The sequence below is a fragment of the Halichondria panicea genome, chromosome 11 (assembly GCF_963675165.1).
Source record: "Halichondria panicea chromosome 11, odHalPani1.1, whole genome shotgun sequence".
Lineage (NCBI taxonomy): Eukaryota > Metazoa > Porifera > Demospongiae > Suberitida > Halichondriidae > Halichondria > Halichondria panicea.
In genome coordinates this window covers 6,709,445-6,731,053 of record NC_087387.1, presented here as the reverse complement: position 1 = coordinate 6,731,053, position 21,609 = coordinate 6,709,445, and the positions used below count along the sequence as shown (strand labels likewise).

Sequence of the window (21,609 nt, the reverse complement as noted above, 5' to 3'; positions counted from 1 at the left end):
ATGATAATCTCCATGAAAGGTACGCAACTGTTAGGATTCTTAAAATATGTTATTGTTATCAGGGACCTGACACTATAAACAAACTGATGCTTGCTCATTTTACAAAATAAAATTCCATTGGCTGATACAGGAAACACTATAAACATAAAGGTAAAAAATAACTCATACAAACCCTATAATTACTAGGAGCATGAATGTTTAGTTTTCTCAATGCTTGAGTGTGGAGTACTCCTCTTCACACAGCCACACCTTGTTGTCTGTTTTGCTTGACATTATTCGTTACCTCGCCGCTACTAGCCTCACTATACACACTGTCACAGCCCTCCCCCTCCACCCCCTCACACCCTTCGCTCTCCACTACATGGTAGCTCTGCTCTTTGTCTATATCATTGAGCTGTGTTGAGCAACAATCTGGGCTTTCATCGCGTTCGAGTATTGAGTAGGTGTGGTCTTGTTGATTGCCATTGTCAATTTGTTCGTAGATCGGTCCACTGGAGCTGTGTTCATCGCATGTTTCCGTGCTCACATTGTGTACTGAGTTGTTCGATTGTTGTAGAATTCTTGGGAGTTCTTGCTTTTGAGAAATGCTGTACCTGTACATCGTCATGTATGCATGTATACTTGAAAGTGAAGCAAATAATTATGGGGAAAACACTTACTCTGTTTGTTCCTGTTTCTGTGACCTGCGTTTCCCCAACGCACAGCAAGTTACAGTCAATCCAATAGCAAGTCCCATGAGTACAACCACCAGAAGACCAATCACTCCTCCCAAGACTGCAGATATCGAATCACCAATGTGTGTCTTGCATACAACTCCAAGCTCAAAGGAATCGTCATCTGTAATGTCTACACAGTGAATGATTCTGTTTATTATTACACAGCTTCTTATTGGGGCAGTTCCATGGCCAAAAGTAGTGACTGCTTTTGAACCTGTATTATTAGTAGTATATAATAGGCATACATGCAACCAAATAGGTTAAATTAAAATCCTCACTGTCCCTACCTTCAGTTGGGAAACCCAGTGTAGAGCAAACAAATTCAACCATTTGCAAATTGTTTGTTTGAACAGTTCCCCAGCGACCGCCCACACACACCTCCACTCGTCCCTCTCTGTCAGTAGATCCACCCACAAGTCTTAGGGTCCCGTTAGAGCAGTTCACTGTAATTTGTAATCTCCTAACACATAAGCAATAAACTAACTACAAACCTGGTAGACAAGTTATTAGAGGAATTCTTTGCTGACCATTATTGCAATTATTACTTCGACAATCCTCAAAATCAGTTGAGGCTATTCCACATTCTTCGAGAAAATTCTCAGTTCCACTGCACTTTTGAACTTCAACGTAATCAGTCTGAGCAGTTTTATTTGAGCACATTCGATTCACAGTTGCCCCTGTTAATGTTGTAGTTCATCAGATAGTCACATTACATTAAAGCTATGAATAATTGTGCTATAATTATTACCATTATCTTCGTAGCCGAGCAGTCTGCAGGCGACATTAGTCTTACGGACATTCCATCTTCCATCAGGGTTTTTCTCACACACAGTTTTCCATTCTTGACCAGAGCAAATATTGATTCTACCATCATCTAGTCTCTGTACCTTTCCATCAATGCAGCCTGAAGTTATAATTAATAAAACAGAGTTAAATACAAGTTCATACCTTGAACAGTTTCAGAACTGGCAACAAGAATTACAATCAATAGTGGTAGAGTATTCATACTTATATCTCAAGAGTCTTATTAGAGTCTTCAACTATGACAGTGGAGCTTATACTTGTAATGTTATTGTTGAATGTGTTTGCTTTTCAAGCTACTGACATATAATATACAATTGTTGCATGAAATCCACGTTAAATTGTCACAACATTGAAACTCAGCCAGTTTCTTAAAATTGTCAGGTTTCAACACAACAGAGAGAGCTGTCAATAAATACAAGCTTGTAGGGTTCTAAACCAATCATCAACAAGAGAATGAAGGCAACAAACGTTGTGAGGAGAAAAAGCCTATAACTAAGTTAGCCTCGATCCCAGGCCTAGTTTTCGCTTTTATAACGGTTAGGCAAACAACTGTTCGCCTAACCGTTATAAAAGCGAAAACTCGGCCTGGGATCGAGGCTAATAACTAAGTGTGTAGAAACACACCACACACATCCAGACAACCTAAATACCTATATTTTATAGCTTCGTAATATAACCATGTGCACCATAAGTTAACACTAGTTAAACAGTAATCACAATGTACATTACCATGCATGCACAGTGAGCAAAACAATCAAAGAATGTACTGCAATGAATACTGGGTATTTGAATTATTTGTGGGGCTATTAGCATGGGTCCATGATAGCAAGGAACTGAGCTATTTTATTCAAGCCCATTTATGTGGCTCTTGCTGTAACGTTATTATTACTATTATCTAGCAATATGCTAGCATTACTTGAAGGGCCACAGTATGTCTGTGTACGTGACGTGTATGCATGTAACTCATATATCGCATATAGGAACTGAATTCCACTTGGACTACATCATAAAATCACATGTATATCAGAACCACTTTAAAGTTCACTCCAATCACAACTCTATAGTAACTACCTCACATCACTCACTCACACGAATTGTAAGACCTCTATAAACTTTTGATCACAATAATGCAAGTTTACGTTAATGTTCAGTTTCTCAATGCTTGAGTATGGAGTACTCCTCATAATTCACACAGCCACACCTTGCTGTCCATTTCCCTCGACATCGTTTGGTACCTCGTCGCTATTAACCTCACTGTACACACCATCACAGCCCGCCCCCTCCACACCCTCACACCCTTCACTCTCCACTACATGGTAGTTCTCCTCCTCATCTATAGCATTGAGCTGAGTTGAGCAATAATCTGGGCTGTTGTCGCGTTCAAGCATTGAGTTGGTGTGCTCTTGTTCATTGCCATTGGCAACTTGTTCGTAAATGGGTCCACTGGAGCTGTATGCATTATTTGGTTCCATGCTCACATTGTCCACTGGGTTGTTCAGTTGTGGTTGAATTGTCGAGAGCTCTTGCACATGAGAAATGTTGTACCTGTACATGTATGTGTACATGCATGCAGACGATCATTGAAAGTGAAGCTAATAATTATGTTGAAACATTTACTCTGTTTGTTGCTGTTTCTGTGACCTGTACTGTTTCCCCAACACACAGCAAGTTACAATAGCAAGTCCCATGAGTGCAATCACCAGAAGACCAATCACAGTATACGTAATCAATCTTCTCAAGGCACAGCTTTCATTACATGAGTCACCAATGTGTGTTTTGCATACAACTCCAAGTTCAAAGGAATCTTCATCCGCAATGTCCACACAGTGGAGGGTGCTGTTATTTATTACACAGCTTCTTATTGGAGCTGTTCCATGGCCAAGAGTAGTTACTGCTTTTGAATCTGTATTATTAGACATACATACATGCATTGGTTCAATTTAAATGCTCACTGTCTCTTCTCTACCTTCAGTTGGGAAACCCAGTGTAGAGCAAACAAACTCAACCATTTGCAAATTGTTTGTTTGAACAGTTCCCCAGCGACCACCCACACACACCTCCACTCGTCCCTCTCTGTCAGTGGATCCACCCACCAGTCTTATGGTCCCGTTAGTACAGTTCACTGTAGTTTGTTATCTCCTAATACATAAGCAATAAACTAACTACAAACCTGGTAGACAAGTTATTAGAGGAATTCTTTGCTGACTATTATTGCAATTATTACTTCGACAATCCTCAAAATCAGTTGAGGCTATTCCACATTCTTCGAGAAAATTCTCAGTTCCACTGCACTTTAGAACTTCAACGTAATCAGTCTGAGCAGTTTTATTTGAGCACATTCGATTCACAGTTGCCCCTGTTAATGTTGTAGTTCACCAGATAGTGTATACATTAAAGCTATGAATAATTGTGCTATAATTATTACCATTATCTTCGTAGCCGAGCAGTCTGCAGACGACATTAGTCTTACGGACATTCCATCTTCCATCAGGGTTTTTCTCACACACAGTTTTCCATTCTTGATCAGAGCAAATATTGATTCTACCATCATCTAGTCTCTGTACCTTTCCATCAATGCAGCCTGAGGGAGTAAACTTGTTGCTCTGTTAGTCAACAAATTAAACACAAGTTCATACCTTGAATAGTTTCAGAACTGGCAACAAGAATTACAATCAATAGTGGTAGAGTATTCATACTTATATCTCAAGAGTCTTATTAGAGTCTTCAACTATGAGACAGTGGAGCTTACACTTTGATAAATGTTCATACAACAGTGTTGCATGAATGTACACCAAAACAATCAGAATGTATATACTGCACAATGAATACTGCACACTGTTACTTTTATTGGAAGGCTTGTATACAATAACAGCTATAGCAATATAGCTACAGTGTGTAGAAACACATCATTATAACCTTGTGCATGCATCATAACACAAGTACAGCAATCATGAATTAAGGTTAAAACAGTCAAAGAATGTACTGACTGCAGTTAATACTGGGTCTTCGAATTATTTGTGGGACTATTAAGATATAGGTCCATTATAATTTCCATGCCAGGAACTGAGCAATTTTTTTACGATTATCGCTTTCCTGTAATCACTGCACTCAATCAATAACGATGAAACTGCATCTTCATTACAGTAAAGCAAATAAATGTAGGCCAACCATTACCATAAAGGGAAATAAAAGAAACCTTTCGTCTACAATGCCTACTCAGTTAGAAAGCTAGCTGTTATGTTTTGGAGTGAAATGCCAACAAAAGACAGACACAAATCCAACACATGAATAGATAATAACTGAATGTCAACCGCCCATGCATTAGCCTGTGCAAACACCATTAGATCTGCTTGCATTCACAAGCTAGTGTGTCAGAATAGTCATGGCTAGTATCTGCTTGGTATTACTCACTGTTGTCATAGTTGGACAAATACTCGCGGACGGGCAAGGTAAGTTTTTCAGTAATAATCATAGATAAAGTAATTTAATGCTCTGCATGTGATTGTGCAGTGTGTAATAATGGAGCTGTACAGCTAGTAAGATATGGTAGTTTCAATGAAGAGTATATACAGTTCTGCCATGATGGAGAATGGCATTCCCTGTGTGCTGGTGGTGGAACATGGTCAAGAGTAGAGGCCAATGTTGTGTGCAGACAACTGGGACTCAGCGGCCATGGTCAGTTAGTTTTGCTTAATTGTTATACATGTCTTTGAATTGGTCTATCACAATCCTATATCAGGAGCCAATAAAGGAGGAGGTTCAACAGTACCAGCTAATCAATCCTACTTTATAATTAGTGGCACATGTACTGGAAGGGAGTATAACATAGGAGAGTGTAAGGGCATTAGTTATCCCAGTACATGTGGTACTAGTAGAAAAGGATGGGTAGACTGCCAACCAGGTAAGAGTTTGTTAAAGTTGATACTGCATGCATGAGATAATTATACAGCTAATTGCACTGATGGAACAGTGAGGTTGGTGGGTGGTTCCACTAACAGAGAGGGACGAGTGGACGTCTGTACACAGGGACATTGGGCATCCATCTGTTACAATGAAGACCTAGAGCTGGCAGGCACCATTTGCAAAATGTTAGGATTTCCAATGCAGGGTAATAAAATGTACAACACTATATAAAAGATGAAGTTTAAATGTACGAATGTTTATATAGGGGCAATGGCGAATAGTACTACTTCTTCTATTGATCCAAAAGTTGACTGTACAGTGACAGATGATGGCACCACCCTGAACTGTGGAGACACTATACAGTCGCACGTATGTGGTGCAGGAAGCTTAGTCATCGAATGCCAAACTCACAACTCTGCTGTACAGATTTCAGCCACAGCCACACCCACAACCACTTCCATGGAGGCAACAAGCCCAATCACCAGTGCACTAGGAGCAGTGATTGGACTTCTTGTACTACTAGAAGTAGGGACAGTTATTGCGTGGGTGGCTTGTACTGTCACAAGGAAAAGGAACTCAAGTTCACCAAAACAAAGGTATTCAATTACATGCATGAAGGTGCTATAATTGTTTCCTCTGTTACAGAATTCTAACAAAAGTGAATGAGAGTTACAATGGGACATTCCTAAAAACAACCGAACGTCAGTTCACAAGATCCTAACTACGATACCGTGACCACAAGCGATGAAGCAGTTGGTGACTATGATGTCATTAATAATTTCAAGCCCAAGCCGAGAACACTCCAGATATCCAACCCACACCAGTGACGGTGGAAGCCAGTAATTAAAGAAGAAAAGGAGTAACAGTCATAGCTATAGCTGCAGAGACACATAATGAAAACAACTAGTATACGACATTTGCATGTGTATGCATTATATAAAACTGATTGCATGTAAATGCACAATAACATAAATTTGTTCAACTTACTATAATGCTCTTTAGGCCATCTGTGGACCGAGCCATTAAATCAAAACAATAAAAAATGTCCCTTCAAGGAACTAAGCAAATGCCTAAACATACAACCAGACTGGATTTTGTGTACACATTCCTAAAGTCACTGTATTCACAGATTTATTATCTAGCTAAAAAATACTTGTTTATCTGTCTGAAATTACAACAACTGCTGTTCTTCACTCTAATGGCTATTAATGCATGATGGCTAGTGATATCCAGCGTACTTTGAGAACTGTACACTAAGAACACTCCGCTATTAGCTACAGTCAGTCAACACACGGTACATTTGCACACACATCACACAAAGAAACACAACCATTACCATAAAGGGAAAAAAAGAAACCTTGTGTCTACAAGGCTTTCGCTTTTATTCAATGCTGTTATGTTTGGCTGGACTATGACAACAAAAGACAGGCAATCGTACACATAAAACTAATAATGTCAATCACCCATGCATGCATTTGCTAGTGACAGTATTTAACAAGATCTGCTTGCATTCACAATTTGTATCAAGAATAGTCATGGCTAGTATCTGCTTGGTATTACTCACTGTTGTCATAGTTGGACAAATACTCGCGGACGGGCAAGCTGACGGTAAGTGCTTTACAGTAATACTTATCGATGATTTTAATGCTCTATAGGTGCAGTGTGTAATAATGGATTTGTACAGCTAGTAATGTTATACGAAAATTCCAATGAAGAGTATGTCCAGTACTGCCATGATGGAAAGTGGCATTCCCTGTGTACTGGTGGAACATGGTCAAGAGTGGAGGCCAATGTTGTGTGCAGACAACTGGGACTCAGCGGCCAAGGTATGCTAGTTTTGATGATATTATCATACATGTCCTTACAATCATCACAATCCTCAGGAGCCAAGAGAGGAGGAAGTAGTAGAACACAAAGAGCTAGTCCATCCTACTTTATGTTTGGTGACACATCCTGTGCTGGAGGGGAAAGTAACATAGGAGAGTGCACGGGCATTAGTTATCCCAGTGAATGTATTACCAATGATGGATGGGTAGACTGTCAACCAGGTAAGAGCATTAACTTTTGCATTTCAAAGTTACTGCTGAGTGCTATACAGCTGATTGCACTAATGGAACAGTGAGACTGGTGGGTGGTACCACTATCAGAGAGGGACGAGTGGACGTCTGTACACAGGGACATTGGGCATCCGTCTGTTACAATGAAGATCTAGAGTTGGCAGACACCGTTTGCAAAATGTTAGGATTTCCAATGCAGGGTAGTAAAATGTACAACACTATATTCAAGATGAAGTTTAAATGTATACAGGGGCAATGGCGAATAGTACTACCTCCTCTATTGACCCAAAAGTCGACTGTACAATGACAGATGATGGCACCACCCTGAACTGTGGAGACACTATACAGTCACGCATATGTGATATGGCAAGCTTAGTCATCACATGCCAAACTTTCAACTCTGCTGTACATACTCCAGCAATCAACGGAACAAAACACACAACCACTTCTATGACAACATCAGCCAGCAGCTGCAATCCAGCAAACCCGATTACCAGTGCACTAGGAGCAGTGATTGGACTTCTTGTACTACTAGAAGTAGGGACAGTTATTGCGTGGGTGGCTTGTACTGTCACAACGAAAAGGAACTCAAGTCCACCAAAACAAAGGTATTAAATTTCAAATTGTTAAAAAAATGTGTCCTATTATTTGCTATAACAGAATTCTAACACAAGTGAATGAGAGCTACACTGACACAGCTCCTATAGAACCGAGCTACAGTTCACTAGGTCCTAACTACAATACTGTGACCACAAGCGATGAAGGAATTGGTGACTATGATGTCATTGATCATAACAGGCCCAGACCAAAACCAGCCAACCCACCACCAGTGAAGGTTGAGGCCAGTAAGAGTGAACATGAGTTCTTCAATGCAGAGGAGCATATGTACGCAGCTATTAATAAGAAGCATGCAACAATGGTCGGAGGAGAATGAACCTTGCAACAACAGTCATAGCTATAGTGTGCATACAGATGCATTATAGAAAACTTGAACATAATATATAGTGTGCATATGCATCATAACACTGATCGTACGATAAAACCGTTTAACGGAATAATGTGAAGGTATAAAATAAGCTGTTGAATAATCAATTAATTATAGAGAATATGAATACTCTATGTATAGTGCACCAAACAGAATGTCTCAGTATGTACGTATTCATGCTATAATACTACTACAGTTTTACAGCCAAACATGCACATCTAAAAAGAAGGCAAAGAAATGAAGGCAACAAAAAACAGTAAGTGCATTTTTTAAAATACTGATTGTCTTCTATATACAGACACATTATATATATACTACATACAATGTGTATGCATGCAGCAATGACCTATAGGGGAATATAATAGCAAATAGTACAAGTGGTAAAAGCGTTACCATACATGGAAAGCACCTCTGTCTAATTTACTATGTTTGCATGCATTGAACTATACCAGCCAAACAGACAAATGCAACACCTAAAAACTATCATCAACTCCATTATACCTTGAACCTACTTAACACTGCACGATCATAGGTATAATTATTTACATGTATAGATCTGTTTGCATTCACAAGAATAGTCATGGCAAATATCAGCTCGCTGCTTGTCACGCTTGCTTTGGTTGGACAACTATCGGCGGACAAGCTCGGTAAATATGTATATATATACTGTAACTTAATCCTCTGTGATACTTTGCACATGCAGCGTGCAATAATGGAATTCTACGTCTAGTACGTCTTGATGATCAAGTGACTAAAAGCTACGTCCAGTACTGCCTTGATGGAGAATGGTGTTGGCTGTGTGGCAAACCATTTTCCCGAGTAGAAGCCAACGTAGTGTGTAGACAGCACGGTTACAGTGACCAAGGTCAGTGACTGTTAGCATTGCTCTATACAATACTACTACTTACGTGCAGGAGCCACAAAAGGGTTTAATAGGAATCTAGCATCGATGTCTATCAGTGGCGGTTTCTTCAGGTTCAATTTCGGCTCATGTTCTGGCAGGGAGAATGCATTAGCAGAATGTGAAAGAATTGAAGCTTTATCTAATTGCAACAGTAATCAACAAGGATGGGTAAAATGCAATCCAGGTCGGCTATTATCTCTAAATAAATGCATTCTAGTGGTAGCTATCTATAATAATTTTTAGTTGATTGCCCTGATGGAGCCGTACGACTGGTGGGCGGATCCACCATAAGACAAGGACGAGTGGAGGTGTGTCAGAACCAGCGATGGGGTACAATGTGCTACAACCAAGTACTAGCTGGACATGTTTGCTCTCAGCTAGGATTTCCAAGCCAAGGTAAGAACCGAGTATGATCAGGTCAAGCAAACATTTACATACGTAAACTATACGTTTCACAGCAGCAGTGTCAAACGTAATCAGCACGACAAGCCCACAAGTTAGTTGCACCATGGATACCAACAATAGGTTGAGCTGTGGGAACATCACTGACAGTGGGTTATGTGCTCGAGGTTTAGCCGTTGAGTGTCCATCGTTCTGTGAGACATGTCCTAACTCATCGACATTATGCATGGCACCCTCTGACATAATCGAAGATCAAACTACCGCCAACAGCAGTGATCCACCAATCCCAAGCAGTAGTATCTCAACCAGTGCTGTACAGAATACAACCATGCATCCAAGAAGCCCAATCACCAGTGTACTAGGAGTAGTGATTGGGCTTCTTGCACTACTAGAAGTAGGGACAGTTATTGCGTGGGTGGCTTGCACTGTCACAAGGAAAAGGAACTCAAGTCCAACAAAACAAAGGTATAATAATTAATTACATGTATGGAGGTGCTATAATTGTTTGGCTCAGTAACAGAATTCTAACAAAAGTGAATGAGAGTTACAATGGGACATTCCTAAAACAACCGAACGTCAGCTCACAAGATCCTAACTACGATACTGTGACTACAAGCAATGAAGCAGTTAGTGACTATGATGTCATTGACAATTTCAAACCCAAGCCGAGAGCACTCCAGATATCCAACCCACCACCAGTGACTGTGGAAGCCAGTAATTAAGGAAAGAGAGGTTAGGAGAAACAGTCATAGCTAGTGTGCAGAGACGCATAATATTACAGAATACGTAACTAATTATTACAACCTATGTGTGGAATAATTATGTACAGAATTCCGGCATGCTGAATACTATAATCAGGAGTGCATGCACTAGCTCCTATACTATGGTTGTTTATAGGCCATCGGTGAATCATATCCCTTCAAGAAAGTAAAGAATTGTGTAAACATGCATGCAGTATACATAAATTATAACAACAATCAGGTTGCATTACCATGTCCTAACTATGTTTCAGAATGATTACTACAGTATATGATGTTAGATCTCATACAAATGGACCATTAGCAAATTAGCAATTTATATAAGTTTTTGAGAACTGTATACTAATATTGCACTTTTCTACTAGCTACAGTCAGCACACAGTACAATAATTATACACACTTTGTTATCAGAGTTATATGCCCTCAGGGCACGAGAGAGGATGTGACTTAAAGTAAACAAACATGCAGGCTAACCATCACCGTAAAAGGGAATAAGAAACCTTGTGTCTACAAGGCTATCAACCTACTCAGTTTAGACCGCTGTTTATGCTTGTGGGTGGGTGGGTGGACTATGACAACATAAGACAGACAAGCATACTACAAATTAATGTCAACGTCATGCATTATATAGCCTTTGCACAGTACCTATAATAAATCTGCTTGAATTCATTTGTATCGAGAATATATAGTCATGGCTAGTATCTGCTTGGTATTACTCACTATTGTCCTGCTTGGACAAATACTCGCCGACCGGCAAGGTAAGTGCTGCTTCAGTAATGATTTGTATATAATATGATTGTGCAGTGTGCAATAATGGAGCTGTAAAGCTATCTGAGGAAGGAGGTTTATTTCCGAATGAAAAGTATATACAGTTCTGCCATGATGGAGAGTGGCATTCCCTGTGTACTGGTGGTGGAACATGGTCAAGAGTGGAGGCCAATGTTGTGTGTAGACAACTGGGACTCAGCGGCCAAGATATGGGATATAAATTGTACATGTCATTGAATTATAATTACAATCACCAGGAGCCAAGAAAGGAGGTGATACAACACCAACAGCTAATCCACCCTACTTTATGTTTGGTGACACATCCTGGAGGGGAAAGTAACATTGGAGAGTGCAGAATTCATACCAGTAATACATGTAGTGAAGTAGCTAAGCATTTTGTGGACTGCTAAGAGAACTGATTTTAAAGTAGGTTCTCTGTGAATACTAAGAAGGCTACTAAGGAGTTAGCACTTAGCACTTAGCTGTGTAGAGTGTAGCAATGGCTAGTGTACCAGTGGCTAGTGTATCAAAGAGAACAAAAAGAAAGACTGGGGAAAAGTCCTCTGCCACATGTGACCTTTGCTGTTGTGCTATCAAAGATGGGGAAAACAGCTTAACTTGTGATGGTGTGTGCCAGAAGCAACTACACAGATACTGTGCTGGAGTTACAGTCACTTGTCATAAAAGGATAATAGAAAGCTCCTCTACCTTTGTTTGTCTCACCTGCACCCAAAAGATGCACTCTACCATTGTAAGCAATCTCCAGGGAGAGATAGAAACTCTCAAGAATGAATTGTCAAATGTCAAGGCTTTGCTGCTTGAAGAAAAGAATTTGTGTGACCCTGCACCGGCCATGGAGGCTATTGCCTCTCTCAGAAATGATCTTCAAAACCTCTGTACACAAGTTGAAACCCAGCCTAGTTCGTACGCAGAAGTTGTACTGTCACAGCCCCACCCTATCGAAAAGAAAGTAGTCTTTAGACCCAACAAGAATATACCTCCAAAACCTATTGAACTGAAACTCACGGAATTAAATGTGTCAAAAGGAAACAGAAATAGAGTTATGGTTGAAGGTGCAAGACGTATCTGGGGAACTTTGAGATCAGCTACCAATAAATCAATCACTAACACGTTAGTGCAACTCACTAGCATTGAAGCCTCTAAGATGAAACTTAAGCGAAAATCTAACACAACTAAAAGTAACAAGGAAAGGTGGTGGTTTGTGGTACATAGTGACGAAGAGATTCTGACCCAACTTGAAACCCAGAAATGCACAGTTGAATCGTGAGGTGAAAATAATCAATCAATCATAATGAATCTTTGAGTCACAAAGGTAAGGAATATATACTGTAATGAATACTGGGTCTTCTTGAAAGTTATCTGTGGGGCTATTGAGCAACTGTTAGAATACCTAGAATGTGTTATTGTGTTTTCAGGGACTGAACACTACAAACAGATCGCTTGCTGTGTATATACATTATACAATCAGGCCGCATGTGTACATATTGGCTCTGCATGCAGTCACTGTATTCAAAGATTCATTGTATGTCCACGAAGAATGAAATTGCAACTGCTGTTGTTTGTCACTTTAATGGCTAATGGATCTAGTGATGACTGACTACATGCAGTCATATCATGCCTATACTCTGAAAACTGTACAAATGTTACCGTATAGTAGGTAATTTCGGTGCAAAATTTCGTACAAACTGCCCTTTTTTCATTTTCGTACAGCTCAGGATAGTGACGTTGAACCTATTGTGCCAAAAAAATGTTGCAATTTTATTTTTCGGAGGTGCTCCACTGATAAGATGAAAAATACAAACATTTCCACCATATGAAAATAACCCGCTATACGGTAATTGTCATTGTGGTTGTCCATTACCAAGAGTAGAACTTTTACCAATTATTTATTGCACATGCAAAATTGTTCAGAACACTCTGCAGTGTAACACACAGTACACACACCACTCACAATGTATAGCCCTCAGTACACAATATATATTGGGGTATGAGATAAAGTAAACACCACCATAAGAGAAATAAGAAACCTTGTATCTACAAGTCATTCACTTTCATTCAACGCCTACTCAGTTCAAAAAACTGTTGTGTTTGTGAGTTAACTATGACAACAAAAGACGGGCAAATGCAACACATGAAAGTATTACTACGTAACTATATAATAAAGTCGACAAGTGTTAGCCTCTTCGCAGTACTTAATAGATCTGCTAGCATTCACAAGTGTATCAGAATACTCATGGTTAGTATCTGCTTGGTACTACTCACTATTGTCCTAGTTGGACAAAATTTAATAGTCACGGACGGGCAAAGTAAGTGCTTCAGTAATAAAGTAATTTTATGCTCTATGATTGTGCAGTGTGTAATAATGGAGCTATAAAGCTATCTGAAGGAAAATTCCTTCCGAGAGAAAAGTATGTCCAGTACTGCCATGATGGAGAATGGCATTGGCTGTGTACGGGTGGTGGAAGCTGGACAAGAGTGGAGGCCAACGTTGTGTGCAGACAACTGGGACTCAGCGACCATGGTACGTTTGTTCTGTTTGTTGTACATGTCCTTGAATTAGTCCATCATCATCTTCAGGAGCTAATAGAGGAGGTGGTACAACGCTACCAGCAGCTGATCAACCGCTCGCCTACTTTATGATTAATGGCAGATGTACTGGAGGGGAAAGTAACATAGGAGAGTGCAATATTCATACCAGTACATGTAATAAGAGTGCAGGATGGGTAAGATGTCAACCAGGTAAGAGCATTAACTTTTGAAAATTAAAGTTAATACTGCATGAGATAATTATACAGCCAACTGTAACAGTGGAGACATAAGACTGGTGGGTGGTTCCACTATCAGAGAGGGACGAGTGGACTTCTGTATGCAGGGATATTGGGCATCCATCTGTTACAATGAAGTGCTGGCAGGCACTGTTTGTAAAATGTTAGGATTTCCGATCGAAGGTATAATAATGCACATGATTACATAGATGAAATCTATACGTATATGTACGTTATAATTATAGGAGCAATGGTGCGAAGTACTAACTCTTCTATTGTTCCAAAAGTTGATTGTAGAGTGACAAATGATGATACAAAACTGATTTGCAAAGACACAGTGAAGATGCTAGCTACAAGTGATATGGCGAGCTTAGTCATTAAATGTCAAACTCACAACTATGCTGTACAAAATACAACCAGTGCACTAGGAGCAGTGATTGGACTTCTAATACTACTAGAAGTAGGGACAGTCATTGCGTGGGTGGCTTGTACTGTCACAAGGAAAAGGAACTCAAGTTCACCAAAACAAAGGTATTCAATTTTACTATACACAAGTTGCTAACTTTGTCCTAAATTATCAGAGTTCTAATACAAGTGAATGAGAGCTACACTGACACAGCTCTAATGGAACCGAGCTACAGTTCACTAGGTCCTAACTACAGTACAGTGACCACAAGCGATAAAGCGATTGGTGACTATGATGTCATTGATCATAACAAGCAGAAACCATCTAACCCACCACCAGTGAAGGTTGAGGCCAGTAAGAGTGATGATGAGTTCTACAACGCAGAGGCTCATATGTACGCAGCTGTCAATAAGGAGAAAAAGAATAATGTTGGAGGAGAATAAACCTTTCAACAACAGTTATAATTATAGGCAATAGCTATATGTATAACAGTTTCATATAACTATGGTATGTAGAGATACAGTCATCATACAGACAATTTAAATAAGTAGCTATAATTATGGTTAATACATAAACCTTTGTGTATGCATCATATAACACTGATTGTACAACAGTAATCACAATATTTTTATAGTTGAATATTTTCAATAGTTGCATCATGAGATAAAAATAATCAAGGATGGATACTGGGTCTTCTTGAAAGTTATCTCTAGGCCTATTGAGCAACTGTTAAAACATGTTATTGTTTTCAGGGACTGACACTAACAATCATGAAACCTGGTCTTCTTGAAAGTTATCTGTGGGGCTATTGAGCAACTGTTAGAATACCTAGAACATGTTATTGTGTTTTCAGGGACTGACACTAAACAAACGTATCACTTGCTGTGTACAGAATAAGTTCCATTGGCTATGCATGCAGTCACTGTACTCAAGAATGTATTGTAAAACGCTTTTTTTCAGTCAAAAAATATGAAATTACAACTGCTGATGGCTATAATAATTATAGGGATGACTACAGACGATCGACTGATGGAAGAGATGAAGAAAATTATAGAAAGAGAGAGAGGAAGAGGAAACAACTAGACCTCGATCCAGAAGCTCATCTCTGCAGCTGAACAGAAGACTGACGAGTACCGTAGGCCACCAGCAGTCGTACATCGAAATAGAATTCAGAAGTTTGATTATTGTATAGGTACAGCTTGTATCCATGGTGATGTCCATGTATATATGTAGAGTGAACCAGAGGACTGGGTATATAACTGCCTGGAGTGTTTCAGGTCTGAGGAGTGTGGAGAAGGGCATGCAGGAGATCAGGTGATCTACCAGGGCTACTAAATTATACCTGTGTACGTGTGCGCTTACGTATAGTGCCAGGAACTGAATTCCAAGAAAACCATTTAGACTGTACATTTTGTACATTGATTGAGAATCAGAACCAATAAGATTTATTTGGACACACAGTACATCGATCACTCCAACAACAAGCAGCTCACATTAGTAGCTACCTTAAATCACTGAGACACGTGATCAAGAGAATCTAACTGATTACTAAAATTATAAATGAAAATGCACAAGAATTGCAAGGTCTCTATAAGACCGAAGTTTTGAGTCACATGATGCAGTATAAAATATAATACACAATATACAGTTTTCTCAATGCTTGAGTGTGGAGTAATCCTCTTCACACAGCCACACCTTGCTGTCCGTTTTGCTTGACATTGGCACTTCGTAGTTACTAGCTTCACTGTACACACTGTCACAGCCCGCCCCCTCCACACCCTCGCACCTTCCACTCTCCACCACATGGTAGTTCTGCTCCTCGTCTATAGCATTGAGCTGATTTGAGCGACAATTCGTGTTCTTATCGCGCTCAAGTATTGAGTAGGTGTGGTCTTGTTTATTGCCATTGGCAACTTGTTCGTAGGTAGGTCCACTGGAGCTGTATGCATTGTGTGGTTTCATGCTTGTATCGTATACTGGGTTGTTTAGTTGTCGTTGAATTGTTGAGAGCTCTTGCCTTTGAGAAATGTTGCACCTGGATTGATACGGTCAGGTGTTCATACTTATTATTAGAACTGAAAGTGAACAATGTACGCAATACACCTGAACAAAAATAAGTTGAAGATTAAATAAACTTATTCAGCAGCTCTTTTATAAACAAACACTCATGAAACAACAACACACTCAATGGAACACATACCCTCAGTGAACTCACTCAGCTTGCTGTTTCTGTGACCTGCGTTTCCACAACACACAACAAGTTACAGTCAATCCAATAGCAAGTCCTAGGAGCACGACCAACCAGAAGACCAATCAATCCTCCTAAGGCTGCAACAGGACAACTTCCGCCCATTTCTTTAGCTAATGTGGATTGGTCTACTTCACTGGTGGTGGCTGGCTGGCTGTTAGTGGTTGGGTGATTTGTTCCACCGGTCATGATTGGCTGGCTGTTGGCTGGCTGTTACGCTGGTGGTAGTTGGTTCAGGACACGTCTGAAGGGTTTGATCGATTGTCCTATTAATAACTGAACCAATAACATCTTGGTATGTCTTGCACACAACACCAAGATCCATGGAATCAACAGACTGGTCTGTAATGTCTACGCAGTGGAGGGCACTATTTATTATTACACAGCTTCTTGTCAGAGCTGTTCTATGGCCAAAAGTAGTGACTGCTTCTGAACCTATAACATATTAATTATTAGACGCACATGGCAACCATCACTGTCCCTACCCTCAGTTGGGAAACCCAGTGTAGAGCAAACAAATTCTACCAGTTGGGAATTATTGTTTTGAACAGTTCCCCAGCGACCGCCCACACACACCTCCACTCGTCCCTCTCTTATGTTGGACCCACCCACCAGTCTTATGGTTTCATTAGTGCAGTCGGCTGCGATTCATAAGCATTATTATACTCAACTGTTAATTTTGTGAGCAAAATATTTACCTAATAGACACATTATTTCAGGATGACTTTTCTCGGTACCACTGCAGCCACCATCTCTACAATCACCAAAATCTCTTTGGTTGATTCCACATTCTTCAAAAGTATTCTCTGTTCCACTACACTTACTAACATCAATGTAATTCAAACCGGTTGAGACAAAGCATGATCGTTCCACACTTGCCCCTGTGGGACACAAAGAATTAGCAAAGCATACATTATACTGAGAAATGTACCATTATTATTGTAGCCCAGCAGTCTGCATGCAATGTTAGCTTGATAAGCACACCATTGGTAGCCTTTCTCACACACATGCAGTTTTCCATTCTTGACCAAAGCAAACATTGACTCTACCATCATCTAGTCTCTGTACGTTTCCATTGATGCAGCCTGAGGGAGTAAACTTGTAAACTTCATAGAAGTATATACAAGAATTTACCTTGAACAGCTTTCGAAGCAACAAGGAGGATTGCAATCAATATTAGAGTGTTCATATCTGAAATGAGGTGATGTTGGTAGAGATGAACAGATTGAATCCCCTTGTAGCTCCTGTATATATGCATGCACACATAAACAGTTAGCATGCTAGGTATAATTATACCTCTTTCAGAATAGCCTAGTTGTCGACAAACCACATATGGAGCAGCATTGGATGAAAATGTTGTTAACCAATTACTACTGGCACACAAAGTTTTCCACTCTCCATTGCCACAAAACTGCACTACTCCTTTTACTGAGTCATCCATTTCAAGTGGTTGGTCTCTGAATCGAACATTACCATTCGAACAACCTGTATAAAGATATAACCTGCATTGTATGTATAGACAGCTTGCCTCATAATTATAGCTAGACATCATGACTGTAATTTCTTACCACACATAAATCCAGCTAAGTTACTGCTAGTAGTTGTTAACAGATCAAAAGAGTGTCCAGGAATTGCTTGTATTAGTAGACTTGTTATGTTTATTGCAAGTTCTATTGCCGTAATTATGTTATAATGAAAGCAGTCCTTGAATTGTATGTGTTGGACTGACAGTTATTTTTGAGCATGTTACAGTTTCAGTACATGTACTGTATTTATGTGAGGATATAAATGTGTGCAGCCTTATAATTATTATTGAGCAGTGTCGAGTCACGGTGGATATTTGTACATTATTCACAGGCTCGACTAACCATCATACCAGCACTATTACAGTGGCATTGGGAGCAGTTATTGGTGTTCTAGTGGTCCTACAAATAATCACTCTGATTGGTTGTGCATGGTATTGTTGCTAGGAGGAGAAACACTAATGGCAGCTAATGTGTAAATCAGTTATTGCCCACCTTTTAGTTTATTGTATGCTAACTATAATAATCATGCAGCTCCACAGGCAGAGGAATGAATCGTATATACGTTCTTCGAGGCGTGATAAAACACTACCTAGTATATACTGTCCAGCTAAAATGGAGAATAAGAAACCTTGTGTCTACAAGTCATTCACTTTCATTCAATGCCTATCAGTTCAGAGAACTGTTATGTTTGTGGGTGAACTATGACAACAAAAGACGGACAAATGCAACACATGAAAGTAATTATTACTACTAAATTAACAACTTGCAGCATTATTATAGCTTGTGCACAGTACATGTAGACTATACTTAAAAATTACTGCTTACATTCACAAGAGTATCATTATAGCTTGAATTAGTCATGGCGAATATTATCTCAGCACTACTAGGTGTAGTCACTATTGCTTTAGTTGGACAACTCTCTGCAATAGCACAAAGTGAGTACATGCACTATATATAATAGAGACTGATATACAGAAACATGGCATGCAGGCTGTAATAGTGGACATGTTCAACTATCACATAACACAACGGACAATAGAAGCTACGTTCAGTACTGCATTGATAGTATTTGGAGGACTCTGTGTACTAGATCGTGGTTGCGTGTTGAAGCGAATGTTGTATGCAGACAGCTAGGCTACAGTGACCAAGGTATGCTACAGAGCACACTATACGGTAATATAATTATTATTTCAGGAGCCATAAAAGGGGTGACTGCCTTTGGTGACATTCATATGGGAAAGTTCTTCATGTTCAGTCAATCATCGTGTGCTGGTGGGGAGAATACATTAGCAGAGTGTAAACCAACAAACACATTGGAAAACTGTCGCACGAGTGAAAACAACAGACAAGGATGGGTAAAATGCATTCCAGGTAACGTGATTTTTAGTTGTTTTTCTTATCAACTAAGTCTATAAAACTAGCCAACTGCACTGATGGATCTCTTCGACTGGTGGGTGGATTCAACATAAGACAAGGACGAGTGGAGGTGTGTCAGAACAAGAGATGGGGTACAATGTGCTACAACCAAGCACTAGCTGGACATGTTTGCTCTCAGCTAGGATTTCCAAGCCAAGGTAAGAACTGAGTATGATCAGGTCAAGCAAACATTTACATACGTAAACTATACGTTTCACAGCAGCAGTGTCAAACGTAATCAGCACAACAAGCCCACAAGTTAGTTGCACCATGGATACCAACAATAGATTGAGCTGTGGGAACATCACTGACAGTGGGTTACATGTATGTGCTCGAGGTTTAGCCGTTGAGTGTCCATCGTTCTGTGAGACATGTCCTAACTCATCAACATTATGCATGGCACCCTCTGACATAATCGAAGATCAAACTACCACCAACAGCAGTGATCCAACAATCCCAAGCAGTAGTATCTCAACCAGTGCTGCACAGAATACAACCATGCATCCAAGAAGCCCAATCACCAGTGCACTAGGAGCAGTGATTGGACTTCTTGTACTACTAGAAGTAGGGACAGTTATTGCGTGGGTGGCTTGCACTGTCACAAAGAAAAGGAACTCAAGTCCAACAAAACAAAGGTATAATAATTATTATACTCAATTACATGCATGGAGGTGCTATAATTTTTTGCTCAGTAACAGAATTCTAACAAAAGTGAATGAGAGTTACAATGGGACATTCCTGAATGTCAGCTCACAAGATCCTAACTACGATACTGTGACCACAATTGATGAAGCAGTTGGTGACTATGACGTCATTGATAATTTCAAGCCCAAGCCGAGAGCACTCCAGATATCCAATCCACCACCAGTGACGGTAGAAGCCAGTAATTAAGGAAAGAGAGGTTCAGAGTAACATGCAGTCATAGCTAGTGTGCAGAGACGCATAATATTACAGAATACAAAACTAAGCATGCAGTATACAATAACAATCAGGTTGCATTACCATGTCCTAACTATGTTTCAGAATGATTACTACAGTATATGATGTTAGATCTCATACAAATGGACCATTAGCACATTAGCAATTTAACATAATTTATATAAGTTTTTAAGAACAGTATACTAATATTGCACTTTTCTACTAGCTACAGTCAGCACACAGTACAATAATTATACACACTTTGTTATCAGAGTTATATGCCCTCAGGGCACGAGAGAGGATGTGACTTAAAGTAAACAAACATGCAGGCTAACCATTACCATAAAAGGGAACAAGAAACCTTGTGTCTACAAGGCTATCAACCTACTCAGTTTAGACCGCTGTTTATGCTTGTGGGTGGGTGGGTGGACTATGACAACATAAGACAGACAAGCATACTACAAATTAATGTCAACGTCATGCATTATATAGCCTTTGCACAGTACCTAATAAATCTGCTTGAATTCATTTGTATCGAGAATATATAGTCATGGCTAGTATCTGCTTGGTATTACTCACTATTGTCCTGCTTGGACAAATACTCGCGGACCGGCAAGGTAAGTGCTGCTTCAGTAATGATTTGTATATAATAATTTTTTGATTGTGCAGTGTGCAATAATGGAGCTGTAAAGCTATCTGAGGAAGGAGGTTTATTTCCGAATGAAAAGTATATACAGTTCTGCCATGATGGAGAGTGGCATTCCCTGTGTACTGGTGGTGGAACATGGTCAAGAGTGGAGGCCAATGTTGTGTGTAGACAACTGGGACTCAGCGGCCAAGATATGGGATATAAATTATACATGTCATTGAATTATAATTACAATCACCAGGAGCCAAGAAAGGAGGTGATACAACACCAACAGCTAATCCACCCTACTTTATGTTTGGTGACACATCCTGGAGGGGAAAGTAACATTGGAGAGTGCAGAATTCATACCAGTAATACATGTAG

General features: G+C 39.8%; 7 protein-coding genes and 1 long non-coding RNA gene across 17 annotated transcripts in view; 4 read left to right on the top strand and 4 right to left on the bottom strand.

Annotated features, from left to right (window-relative positions):
* The window catches only part of LOC135344131 (scavenger receptor cysteine-rich domain superfamily protein-like), a gene marked incomplete in the record, with an annotated part of 804,697 nt that overhangs the window by 47,198 nt on the left and 735,890 nt on the right, over positions 1-21,609 (bottom strand).
* LOC135344171 (neurotrypsin-like) lies at positions 72-1,782 on the bottom strand. The gene is made up of 6 exons (XM_064541315.1): positions 1,665-1,782; positions 1,465-1,620; positions 1,208-1,393; positions 1,004-1,159; positions 660-930; positions 72-593 (listed from the first exon to the last, which is right to left on the bottom strand). Exons 1-6 carry the CDS (start codon positions 1,720-1,722, stop codon positions 236-238), a joined length of 1,185 nt encoding a protein of 394 aa, XP_064397385.1. The 5' UTR covers positions 1,723-1,782; the 3' UTR covers positions 72-235.
* On the bottom strand, positions 2,400-4,248 carry LOC135344201 (uncharacterized). Its single transcript, XM_064541378.1, has 5 exons — positions 3,946-4,248; positions 3,691-3,876; positions 3,487-3,642; positions 3,138-3,423; positions 2,400-3,065 (listed from the first exon to the last, which is right to left on the bottom strand). The coding sequence occupies exons 2-5, from the start codon at positions 3,857-3,859 to the stop codon at positions 2,708-2,710; spliced, it is 969 nt and encodes a 322-aa protein (XP_064397448.1). The 5' UTR covers positions 3,860-3,876; positions 3,946-4,248; the 3' UTR covers positions 2,400-2,707.
* LOC135344167 (scavenger receptor cysteine-rich domain superfamily protein-like) lies at positions 4,701-10,585 on the top strand. 6 transcript variants are annotated; one of them, XM_064541307.1, is made up of 7 exons: positions 4,701-4,969; positions 5,031-5,195; positions 5,260-5,421; positions 5,470-5,628; positions 5,689-5,792; positions 5,850-6,019; positions 10,292-10,585. In XM_064541307.1, exons 1-7 carry the CDS (start codon positions 4,903-4,905, stop codon positions 10,491-10,493), a joined length of 1,029 nt encoding a protein of 342 aa, XP_064397377.1. In that variant the 5' UTR covers positions 4,701-4,902; the 3' UTR covers positions 10,494-10,585. The 6 variants fall into 6 exon arrangements, with proteins under 6 accessions (XP_064397377.1, XP_064397376.1, XP_064397378.1 ...); XM_064541304.1 differs by lacking the exons at positions 4,701-4,969; positions 5,031-5,195; positions 5,260-5,421; ... (1 more) ...; positions 5,689-5,792; positions 5,850-6,019 and adding exons at positions 8,596-8,721; positions 9,020-9,112; positions 9,169-9,330; ... (1 more) ...; positions 9,613-9,765; positions 9,831-10,236 and having other exon boundaries at positions 10,286-10,577; XM_064541305.1 differs by lacking the exons at positions 4,701-4,969; positions 5,031-5,195; positions 5,260-5,421; ... (1 more) ...; positions 5,689-5,792; positions 5,850-6,019 and adding exons at positions 8,596-8,721; positions 9,020-9,112; positions 9,169-9,330; ... (1 more) ...; positions 9,613-9,765; positions 9,828-10,236 and having other exon boundaries at positions 10,292-10,577.
* Positions 6,870-8,572, top strand: LOC135344154 (uncharacterized). 2 transcript variants are annotated; one of them, XM_064541282.1, is made up of 6 exons: positions 6,870-7,031; positions 7,085-7,249; positions 7,307-7,471; positions 7,522-7,680; positions 7,731-8,088; positions 8,141-8,572. In XM_064541282.1, exons 1-6 carry the CDS (start codon positions 6,893-6,895, stop codon positions 8,412-8,414), a joined length of 1,260 nt encoding a protein of 419 aa, XP_064397352.1. In that variant the 5' UTR covers positions 6,870-6,892; the 3' UTR covers positions 8,415-8,572. The 2 variants fall into 2 exon arrangements, with proteins under 2 accessions (XP_064397352.1, XP_064397351.1); XM_064541281.1 differs by having other exon boundaries at positions 7,079-7,249.
* On the top strand, positions 11,131-15,137 carry LOC135344159 (uncharacterized). The gene is made up of 7 exons (XM_064541292.1): positions 11,131-11,287; positions 11,334-13,624; positions 13,672-13,839; positions 13,896-14,057; positions 14,114-14,266; positions 14,329-14,614; positions 14,665-15,137. Exons 2-7 carry the CDS (start codon positions 13,420-13,422, stop codon positions 14,930-14,932), a joined length of 1,242 nt encoding a protein of 413 aa, XP_064397362.1. The 5' UTR covers positions 11,131-11,287; positions 11,334-13,419; the 3' UTR covers positions 14,933-15,137.
* On the bottom strand, positions 15,947-18,564 carry LOC135344252 (uncharacterized). Of its 3 annotated transcripts, none has more exons than XR_010397394.1 (8): positions 18,306-18,564; positions 18,034-18,222; positions 17,872-17,981; positions 17,669-17,822; positions 17,436-17,618; positions 17,223-17,378; positions 16,690-17,172; positions 15,947-16,524 (listed from the first exon to the last, which is right to left on the bottom strand). It is a non-coding gene; the product is annotated as an uncharacterized LOC135344252 (long non-coding RNA). The 3 variants fall into 3 exon arrangements; XR_010397393.1 differs by having other exon boundaries at positions 16,705-17,172; positions 18,306-18,559; XR_010397395.1 differs by having other exon boundaries at positions 16,705-17,172; positions 18,034-18,239; positions 18,306-18,420.
* On the top strand, positions 19,046-20,908 carry LOC135344172 (neurotrypsin-like). Of its 2 annotated transcripts, none has more exons than XM_064541317.1 (6): positions 19,046-19,198; positions 19,254-19,412; positions 19,458-19,634; positions 19,685-19,837; positions 19,900-20,314; positions 20,378-20,908. In XM_064541317.1, exons 1-6 carry the CDS (start codon positions 19,123-19,125, stop codon positions 20,568-20,570), a joined length of 1,173 nt encoding a protein of 390 aa, XP_064397387.1. In that variant the 5' UTR covers positions 19,046-19,122; the 3' UTR covers positions 20,571-20,908. The 2 variants fall into 2 exon arrangements, with proteins under 2 accessions (XP_064397387.1, XP_064397386.1); XM_064541316.1 differs by having other exon boundaries at positions 20,372-20,905.

Excerpts from the sequence above, each read along its gene's own strand:
- LOC135344171 (XM_064541315.1), bottom strand. The coding sequence starts at position 1,722 with ATGAATACTCTACCACTATTGATTGTAATTCTTGTTGCCAGTTCTGAA. Across the intron at positions 1,621-1,664 it reads CAGTTCTGAAACTGTTCAAG|GCTGCATTGATGGAAAGGTA; the intron begins GTATGAACTTGT and ends TTATAACTTCAG. Across the intron at positions 1,160-1,207 it reads TCTAATAACTTGTCTACCAG|TGAACTGCTCTAACGGGACC; the intron begins GTTTGTAGTTAG and ends TACAAATTACAG.
- LOC135344201 (XM_064541378.1), bottom strand. The coding sequence starts at position 3,859 with ATGTGCTCAAATAAAACTGCTCAGACTGATTACGTTGAAGTTCTAAAG. Across the intron at positions 3,643-3,690 it reads TCTAATAACTTGTCTACCAG|TGAACTGTACTAACGGGACC; the intron begins GTTTGTAGTTAG and ends AACAAACTACAG. Across the intron at positions 3,066-3,137 it reads CAGAAACAGCAACAAACAGA|GTACAACATTTCTCATGTGC; the intron begins GTAAATGTTTCA and ends ATACATGTACAG.
- LOC135344154 (XM_064541281.1), top strand. The coding sequence starts at position 6,893 with ATGCATTTGCTAGTGACAGTATTTAACAAGATCTGCTTGCATTCACAA. Across the intron at positions 7,250-7,306 it reads ACTGGGACTCAGCGGCCAAG|GAGCCAAGAGAGGAGGAAGT; the intron begins GTATGCTAGTTT and ends CACAATCCTCAG. Across the intron at positions 8,089-8,140 it reads TCAAGTCCACCAAAACAAAG|AATTCTAACACAAGTGAATG; the intron begins GTATTAAATTTC and ends TTGCTATAACAG.
- LOC135344167 (XM_064541303.1), top strand. Across the intron at positions 9,766-9,827 it reads GCTAGGATTTCCAAGCCAAG|CAGCAGTGTCAAACGTAATC; the intron begins GTAAGAACCGAG and ends TACGTTTCACAG. Across the intron at positions 10,237-10,285 it reads TCAAGTCCAACAAAACAAAG|TAACAGAATTCTAACAAAAG; the intron begins GTATAATAATTA and ends TGTTTGGCTCAG.
- LOC135344159 (XM_064541292.1), top strand. The coding sequence starts at position 13,420 with ATGACAACAAAAGACGGGCAAATGCAACACATGAAAGTATTACTACGT. Across the intron at positions 14,058-14,113 it reads ATGGGTAAGATGTCAACCAG|CCAACTGTAACAGTGGAGAC; the intron begins GTAAGAGCATTA and ends ATAATTATACAG. Across the intron at positions 14,615-14,664 it reads TCAAGTTCACCAAAACAAAG|AGTTCTAATACAAGTGAATG; the intron begins GTATTCAATTTT and ends CTAAATTATCAG.
- LOC135344172 (XM_064541316.1), top strand. The coding sequence starts at position 19,123 with ATGGCGAATATTATCTCAGCACTACTAGGTGTAGTCACTATTGCTTTA. Across the intron at positions 19,199-19,253 it reads ACTCTCTGCAATAGCACAAA|GCTGTAATAGTGGACATGTT; the intron begins GTGAGTACATGC and ends CATGGCATGCAG. Across the intron at positions 19,413-19,457 it reads GCTAGGCTACAGTGACCAAG|GAGCCATAAAAGGGGTGACT; the intron begins GTATGCTACAGA and ends TTATTATTTCAG.